The sequence below is a fragment of the Pleurodeles waltl genome, chromosome 11 (genome assembly GCF_031143425.1).
Source record: "Pleurodeles waltl isolate 20211129_DDA chromosome 11, aPleWal1.hap1.20221129, whole genome shotgun sequence".
Classification (NCBI taxonomy): domain Eukaryota; kingdom Metazoa; phylum Chordata; class Amphibia; order Caudata; family Salamandridae; genus Pleurodeles; species Pleurodeles waltl.
In genome coordinates this window covers 820,456,996-820,466,384 of record NC_090450.1, presented here as the reverse complement: position 1 = coordinate 820,466,384, position 9,389 = coordinate 820,456,996, and the positions used below count along the sequence as shown (strand labels likewise).

Here is a 9,389-nt window from a genome sequence, read left to right as displayed (position 1 = left end):
CCGCCTGCAGAGGGAATCCCGAGGCTTCCCCTGACCGCGACTCTTTGAACCCAAAGTCCCGACGCCTGGGAGAGACCCTGCACCTGCAGCCCCCAGGACCTGAAGGACCGGACTTTCACTGGAGAAGTGACCCCCAGGAGTCCCTCTCCCTTGCCCAAGTGGAGGTTTCCCCGAGGAATCCCCCCCTTGCCTGCCTGCAGCGCTGAAGAGATCCCGAGATCTCTCATAGACTAACATTGCGAACCCGACGCCTGTTCCTACACTGCACCCGGCCGCCCCCGCGCTGCTGAGGGTGAAATTTCTGTGTGGACTTGTGTCCCCCCCGGTGCCCTACAAAACCCCCCTGGTCTGCCCTCCGAAGACGCGGGTACTTACCTGCAAGCAGACCGGAACCGGGGCACCCCCTTCTCTCCATTCTAGCCTATGTGTTTTGGGCACCACTTTGAACTCTGCACCTGACCGGCCCTGAGCTGCTGGTGTGGTGACTTTGGGGTTGCTCTGAACCCCCAACGGTGGGCTACCTTGGACCAAGAACTGAACCCTGTAAGTGTCCTACTTACCTGGTAAAACTAACAAAAACTTACCTCCCCCAGGAACTGTGAAAATTGCACTAAGTGTCCACTTTTAAAACAGCTATTTGTCAATAACTTGAAAAGTATACCTGCAATTTTTATGATTTGAAGTTCCTAAAGTACTTACCTGCAATACCTTTCGAACAAGATATTACATGTTAAATTTGAACCTGTGGTTCTCAAAATAAACTAAGAAAAGATATTTTTCTATACAAAAACCTATTGGCTGGATTTGTCTCTGAGTGTGTGTACCTCATTTATTGTCTAGGTGTATGTACAACAAATGCTTAACACTACTCCTTGGATAAGCCTACTGCTCGACCACACTACCACAAAATAGAGCATTAGTATTATCTATTTTTACCACTATTTTACCTCTAAGGGGAACCCTTGGACTCTGTGCATGCTATTCCTTACTTTGAAATAGCACATACAGAGCCAACTTCCTACATTGGTGGCAGCGGTGGGATACAAGACTTTGCATTTGCTGGACTACTCAGCCAATACCTGATCACACGACAAATTCCAAAATTGTCATTAGAAATTGATTTTTGCAATTTGAAAAGTTTTCTAAATTCTTAAAAGACCTGCTAGGGCCTTGTGTTAGATCCTGTTTAGCATTTCTTTTAGAGTTTAAAAGTTTGTAAAAGTTTGAATTAGAACCTAGAACTAGTTGTAGATTCTTAAAAAGTATTCCAACTTTTAGAAGCAAAATGTCTAGCACAGATGTGACTGTGGTGGAACTCGACACCACACCTTACCTCCATCTTAAGATGAGGGAGCTAAGGTCACTCTGTAAAATAAAGAAAATAACAATGGGCCCCAAACCTACCAAAATACAGCTCCAGGAGCTTTTGGCAGAGTTTGAAAAGGCCAACCCCTCTGAGGGTGGCAACTCAGAGGAAGAGGATAGTGACTTGGAGGACAATTCCCCCCTACCAGTCCTATCTAGGGAGAACAGGGTCCCTCAAACCCTGACTCCTAAAATAATAGTCAGAGATGCTGGTTCCCTCACAGGAGAGACCAACACCTCTGAAATCACTGAGGATAGCCCCAGTGAAGAGGACATCCTGTTAGCCAGGATGGTCAAAAGATTGGCTTTGGAAAAGCAGCTCCTAGCCATAGAAAGGGAAAGAAAAGAGATGGGCCTAGGTCCCATCAATGGTGGCAGCAACTTAAATAGGGTCAGAGATTCTCCTGACATCCTAAAAATCCCCAAAGGGATTGTAACAAAATATGAAGATGGTGATGACATCACCAAATGGTTCACAGCTTTTGAGAGGGCTTGTGTAACCAGAAAAGTGAACAGATCTCACTGGGGTGCTCTCCTTTGGGAAATGTTCACTGGAAAGTGTAGGGATAGACTCCTCACACTCTCTGGAAAAGATGCAGAATCTTATGACCTCATGAAGGGTACCCTGATTGAGGGCTTTGGATTCTCCACTGAGGAGTATAGAATTAGATTCAGGGGGGCTCAAAAATCCTCGAGCCAGACCTGGGTTGATTTTGTAGACTACTCAGTAAAAACACTAGATGGTTGGTTAACTGGAAATGAAGTGTGTGACTATGTTGGGCTTTATAATTTGTTTATGAAAGAACACATTCTAAGTAACTGCTTCAATGAAAAGTTGCATCAGTATCTGGTAGACCTAGGTCCAATTTCTCCCCAAGAATTGGGAAAGAAGGCAGACCACTGGGTCAAGACTAGGGTAACCAAAACTTCCACTGGGGGTGACCAAAAGAAAGGGGTTACAAAAACTCCCCAGGAGAAAGTGGGTAACACTAGAAACAAAGAAAAAGAGTCCTCTGTAGGCCCCCAAAAACCAGAACAGGTGGGTGGGCCCCAGGACACAACCCAAAACAAAGGTGGGTACCAGGGTAAGAACTGGGATGCCACTAAGGCATGGTGCCACAACTGTAAACAGTCTGGGCACCACACCAAGGACACTTCTTGTCCCAAAAACAAACCCCAGAACAAAATTCCTGGGGTAACCAGTGTAGCCATGGGAGATGACTCCTCAGATGAGGAGGTCTTCCTAGCCTTCAACTGGAAACAGGGCCCAACAGGTGAGTTGGAGATTCCAGAGGGAAGTAGACACTTCCACCACCTACTGGTGAATGGAATCCCAACCACTGCCCTGAGAGACACTTGTGCCAGTCACACTATTGTGCATGACAGGCTGGTGCTCTCAAACCAGTACATCCCAGGTGAGACTGCCAGGGTAAGAGTTAGCCTAGACAGGGTCACTAAGAGGCCTGTGGCTTTAGTGCCCATAGAAGTGGGTGGCACTCTTAGCTGGAGAAGGGTAGTAGTCAGTACAGACCTCCCCCTTGATTGTCTCCTTGGAAATGACTACCCAGAGGTTAGTCAGAGCTCAAGAGAGGAACTGGTCCAGTGCCAGTCCTCTCCCAAGGATTCTGGAAGTCCTGCCTCTGCAGTAAATGCAAGCAGGCCCCAGAAGAAGAAGAAAAGAAAACAGAGTAGGAAGGGTGGACAACCTTTAGCCAAGGTTACAGCAAGCCAAGGAGATTCTGCTCCAGTAGGGGAGAACTCCAAAAATGGCCCTGATAAAGTCCAACCTGACCCACAAGAAGTCCTGGCTAGTCAGGCAACTGTTAAACCTGAGTGGGTGGCTCCTCAGCTAACAGAAGAAAGAGTGGAAGAAGGGTGTTTACTACAAGATGTGGTAACCCCCCACTCTAATACAGCAGACAGGCAACCTGAACTCAAAGAGGCCTGTAACTTAGCCCCTTCCCTTTTAGGTGAAGAGCTAAAGGTGTGGTTCTGGGCACTGACAGCTGTCAGTGGCCTCTGCTGGGTGTTAGCCTTTATGGCTGCACTATCCTTAGCATGGTGGTCTGACCCCATGCCAAATAGCAAGTTAGGCCCCCTGACCCTATTAGTCATGGTGGGGTTACTCCAGCTCTGGGTAACCTCTCTGGGTAAGCTAGGGGTAACCCTGGCCAAGATAAGGTTAGCAGAGGTGGATACCTCTAAGACCAAAATAGAAAGAATGGGTGGAGACATTGAAGAGGCAGACAAGAGGCAATTCAGACTAGGTCCTATCACTGTGGAAGTAGGTCAGTTCCCCAAAGGGAATGACCTGAACAGAAGGATGTAAGGCAGAGTAGGCCCTGCAACTAACCAGCCTATTTCTCCTACTCTTCCTCGCCTGACAGACTAGGAAGACTCTCCCAGCTTGGGCTGAGTCTCCTGGCCTGTGGGCTGGGGGGGGCTTGTGTAAAGAAATGGCTCCCTGTTGCAGTTACCCCCCACTTTTTGCCTGATACTGATGCTGACTTGACTGAGAAGAGTGCTGGGACCCTGCTAACCAGGCCCCAGCACCAGTGTTCCTTCACCTAAAATGTACCATTGTATCCACAATTGGCACACCCTGGCATTCAGATAAGTCCCTTGTAACTGGTACTTCTAGTACCAAGGGCCCTGATGCCAAGGAAGGTCTCTAAGGGCTGCAGCATGTCTTATGCCACCCTAGAGACCCCTCACTCAGCACAGACACACTGCTTACAAGCCTGTGTGTGCTAGTGAGAACAAAATGAGTAAGTCGACATGGCACTCCCCTCAGGGTGCCATGCCAGCCTCTCACTGCCTATGCAGTATAGGTAAGACACCCCTCTAGCAGGCCTTTCAGCCCTAAGGCAGGGTGCACTATACCATAGGTGAGGGTACCAGTGCATGAGCATGGTACCCCTACAGTGTCTAAACAAAACCTTAGACATTGTAAGTGCAGGGTAGCCATAAGAGTATATGGTCTGGGAGTCTGTCAAACACGAACTCCACAGCACCATAATGGCTACACTGAAAACTGGGAAGTTTGGTATCAAACTTCTCAGCACAATAAATGCACACTGATGCCCGTGTACATTTTATTGTAAAATACACCCCAGAGGGCACCTTAGAGGTGCCCCCTGAAACTTAACCGACTATCTGTGTAGGCTGACTAGTTCTAGCAGCCTGCCACAAACCGAGACATGTTGCTGGCCCCATGGGGAGAGTGCCTTTGTCACTCTGAGGCCAGTAACAAAGCCTGCACTGGGTGGAGATGCTAACACCTCCCCCAGGCAGGAATTGTCACACCTGGCGGTGAGCCTCAAAGGCTCACCTCCTTTGTGCCAACCCAGCAGGACACTCCAGCTAGTGGAGTTGCCCGCCCCCTCCGGCCAGGCCCCACTTTTGGCGGCAAGGCCGGAGAAAATAATGAGAAAAACAAGGAGGAGTCACTGGCCAGTCAGGACAGCCCCTAAGGTGTCCTGAGCTGAAGTGACTCTAACTTTTAGAAATCCTCCATCTTGCAGATGGAGGATTCCCCCAATAGGGTTAGGATTGTGACCCCCTCCCCTTGGGAGGAGGCACAAAGAGGGTGTACCCACCCTCAGGGCTAGTAGCCATTGGCTACTAACCCCCCAGACCTAAACACACCCTTAAATTTAGTATTTAAGGGCTACCCTGAACCCTAGAAAATTAGATTCCTGCAACTACAAGAAGAAGGACTGCCTAGCTGAAAACCCCTGCAGAGGAAGACCAGAAGACGACAACTGCCTTGGCTCCAGAAACTCACCGGCCTGTCTCCTGCCTTCCAAAGATCCTGCTCCAGCGACGCCTTCCAAAGGGACCAGCGACCTCGACATCCTCTGAGGACTGCCCCTGCTTCGAAAAGACAAGAAACTCCCGAGGACAGCGGACCTGCTCCAAGAAAAGCTGCAACTTTGTTTCCAGCAGCTTTAAAGAACCCTGCAAGCTCCCCGCAAGAAGCGTGAGACTTGCAACACTGCACCCGGCGACCCCGACTCAGCTGGTGGCGATCCAACACCTCAGGAGGGACCCCAGGACTACTCTGATACTGTGAGTACCAAAACCTGTCCCCCCTGAGCCCCCACAGCGCCGCCTGCAGAGGGAATCCCGAGGCTTCCCCTGACCGCGACTCTTTGAACCCAAAGTCCCGACGCCTGGGAGAGACCCTGCACCCGCAGCCCCCAGGACCTGAAGGACCGGACTTTCACTGGAGAAGTGACCCCCAGGAGTCCCTCTCCCTTGCCCAAGTGGAGGTTTCCCCGAGGAATCCCCCCCTTGCCTGCCTGCAGCGCTGAAGAGATCCCGAGATCTCTCATAGACTAACATTGCGAACCCGACGCCTGTTCCTACACTGCACCCGGCCGCCCCCGCGCTGCTGAGGGTGAAATTTCTGTGTGGACTTGTGTCCCCCCCGGTGCCCTACAAAACCCCCCTGGTCTGCCCTCCGAAGACGCGGGTACTTACCTGCAAGCAGACCGGAACCGGGGCACCCCCTTCTCTCCATTCTAGCCTATGTGTTTTGGGCACCACTTTGAACTCTGCACCTGACCGCCCTGAGCTGCTGGTGTGGTGACTTTGGGGTTGCTCTGAACCCCCAACGGTGGGCTACCTTGGACCAAGAACTGAACCCTGTAAGTGTCCTACTTACCTGGTAAAACTAACAAAAACTTACCTCCCCCAGGAACTGTGAAAATTGCACTGTGTCCACTTTTAAAATAGCTATTTGTGAATAACTTGAAAAGTATACATGCAATTTTTATGATTTGAAGTTCCTAAAGTACTTACCTGCAATACCTTTCGAACAAGATATTACATGTTAAATTTGAACCTGTGGTTCTCAAAATAAACTAAGAAAAGATATTTTTCTATACAAAAACCTATTGGCTGGATTTGTCTCTGAGTGTGTGTACCTCATTTATTGTCTAGGTGTATGTACAACAAATGCTTAACACTACTCCTTGGATAAGCCTACTGCTCGACCACACTACCACTAAATAGAGCATTAGTATTATCTATTTTTACCACTATTTTACCTCTAAGGGGAACCCTTGGACTCTGTGCATGCTATTCCTTACTTTGAAATAGCACATACAGAGCCAACTTCCTACAGCTGCCCATGCATGCTCTGGTAGCCAGCTATAAATGTTTTTATGGCATGCTTTATCGTTGACTTAACATCTAATATCACCAATATTATTTTCAACATGGCTGCAATCGTTGAAAGGTAATTCAAGAATAAACTAAGCTGAAAAACATCATAGAATGGACTCCCGAAAGGAAAGCCTGTTGAATACTTGTTTTATTGCTAGCTTTTGCTACTAGAATTTGTCACATAGAAAAAATATTAGTCTACTGATTGTTGTAAATTTATCAAATCAATGATGTGTCCTTCAGTGACGTACATGATAATCTGTGTGAACAGTTGTGAATAAATCTATTTTGGAATTTAGACTGCAGGTCGTGCTTTTCCACAGACAAAATTTGATATTGTGTGTCTTTTGGATAGCTGAGCAACAGTCAGAGGGCCAGGTACAAGTAATTTAAGCAGTCAATGGGATGAATGTATTTGGCCTCTGGCCACAGTGCTCCAACAGTTTTTTTTTTTTTTTTTACTCACTGGTAAGTAACAGGGTTAGGTTGACTTAACTTTCGGATATTGAGCATCTATGAATGATATGCTGTTATCTGGCATTTTCTCCTTGTGGTTTCCTCCTTAGGGAGAGGTTTCTTTTGGGTCATGTTTAGTCCTTCCTTTATGCCCACAGTTCCTTTGATTTAACGTTTATCTCTTTTGAGGGATTGATATGTTCTCTGTCCATCCTTCCTGCAGGTATTACGTTCAGCCGCAATGGGTTTTCGACTGTGTCAATGCCAAGATTCGTCTACCTGTGGCAGATTACTTTCCAGGTGTGATGCTGCCTCCACACCTCTCACCCTTTGTGGAAGAGAAAGAAGGAGACTACATTCCTCCTGAGAAACAGAAGCTGCTAGCTTTGCAAAGGGGTGAACATCCAGGTAACTAGGATTGTTCTATTGGAGTTGAAGTCATGCTCAGTGTGCCTGTGAGAGGAGGCGTGTCAGAATAGGTTAATGCTTTTAACAAGTGGAGCTGTAGAGTGCAGTACTGCTCATCCAAACTGTTGTAGCTGTCATGTATTCTTGTTATTTCTTGTTGCCATTCCTGATGCCTCTGTAGGAAGCTGGCCTGGTGTGTGGTGAGCACCTATGGAGTTATCACCTTATACTATTTCCAGGTATACCCTAAGAGTGAAGTGTAGGCAGTGTCTAGGAAGCCTGGGCTCTCAGAGATAGTTGTGGATGAGCAGCCAATACTTATCTGGGAGACATGCAAAGCTTATGCAATATCACTATTGTCACACAGGACTATCACCATATGAAAGAACCACACAGTGTTAAAAAAATAAAGGTACTCCATTAAAATAACAGATACTAGAATACTAATAGGCAGTCCACCAACTGGATGTAAGTAAACACACTATTACATACACGTTAGCAGTTACTGGAGAGCATAAAAAGCAATAAGCGTTGCCAAAAGTAATAGGAAATAGTGAGGGCCTCAGAGGACGGCCAAACCATACACTAAGAAAGTGGAATGCGAGATACAGTCCATCATCCAGGGATGTGGAATCGGTAGAGGGGAGTGGGAGGAACTAGAAACCCCAAGAGTTGAGTACCAGAGTGTCCCTTGGCGACCAAGAGAGCAGAGGTAAGTACCTGGTTTTCCCCAAACCCAATGGGAGGACTTAGAAAAAGGACTGTGCAAGACCCCGATAAGGTGAGAAAAACCCAAAGGTAGATTCTGGAAGAAGAGCACCTGCAAAGGAAGGGGAACAAGTCCAGGTCGTGGTGGAGTGTCCGGTCGTGGCTGGAGCCACTACTTACCCTTCTGTAGCTGCAGGACCAGGTCGATGGGGGGAGGAAGAAGACCAGCTGTTCAGCACAGGAGATAAAGAGGAGTTCCTGAAGTGATGCATATGGTGCCCCATGTCATCTGTCGGATTGCAGTTGGTCAGTGGTGCTGGAGAACCACCAACAAGCCTTGGCAAATGCAAAAGAAGAGGATGACAATTTGCAAGGCTGAAGAGGACCAGCAAGGCTGGCGAGTCCGAGGTGACCCTCCGCAGTCGGGAGGGTCACCAGAAAAAGAGGCAGCTGGCACAGTAGTTGCAGTGAAGCCCACTCAGCACACCTGAAGCGTCTCACGTTGCTGGAGCAGCAGAGAGGAGACTGTGCTTGGCAGGAAGAAGTGATGGGGCCAGGGCTATACGAAGACTGAAGATCCCTGGTAGATGGAGCAAACAAGCCTTGGTAGCTGCTAGAGTCGATGTGTACAGGGGTACTGTCCTGCAAGGAGAGGCCAGGGCTTACCGTCTCCCAAGATGGGCAGCTGGCAGAGAGGACCAAGAGGGCCACTCCAGACCAGCACCTGTGATGCAGGAGCCACGCAGTTCCGGAGGAGAGCCAGTCCACGCAGTCAGTTGTCATTGGAGTTGGTGCCTGCAGATGCAGGGGAGTAACTCCTTCACTCAAAGGGAGATTCCTACTTACTTCTTGGTGCAGGCTGGAATCTTGTTGACCTCAGAGGATGCCCAGCCGGGGAAATGTTGCAGTTGCTGGAAGGAGCCGGTAAAACAATGTTGCAAAGCGGAGTTGTAGCTGGAGTTGCAAATTGTTAGTTCCTTTACAGTCCAGTTGCGGTTCCAGTGGCCAGAAGATGAAGTAAACAATGCAGGGGGGTGCTGATGAAATCTTGCATGTCAAATCTGAGGACCCACCCAAGAGAGACTCCAAACAGCCAGGGAAGGGGATTGGTCACCTAGCAAGGAGACCACCTATCAGGAGGGGGCTGTGCCATCACCTACCTGACCAGGCCACTCAGATGCTCCCAGGGGCCTCTGCACATCTTGGATTCAAGACTGCAGAACCAGGTGGTCACACGAAGGAGCTCTGGGCACCACCCCTGGAGTGGTGATGGACAGGGG

General features: G+C 48.6%; 1 protein-coding gene across 1 annotated transcript in view; it reads left to right on the top strand.

The window, feature by feature from the left end:
- The window catches only part of PES1 (pescadillo ribosomal biogenesis factor 1), a 210,061-nt gene that overhangs the window by 113,299 nt on the left and 87,373 nt on the right, over positions 1-9,389 (top strand). Inside the window, exon 12 of the mRNA XM_069214643.1 lies at positions 7,217-7,401. Coding sequence (XP_069070744.1) covers positions 7,217-7,401 — 185 coding nt within the window. The remainder of the gene's footprint in view (positions 1-7,216; positions 7,402-9,389) is intronic.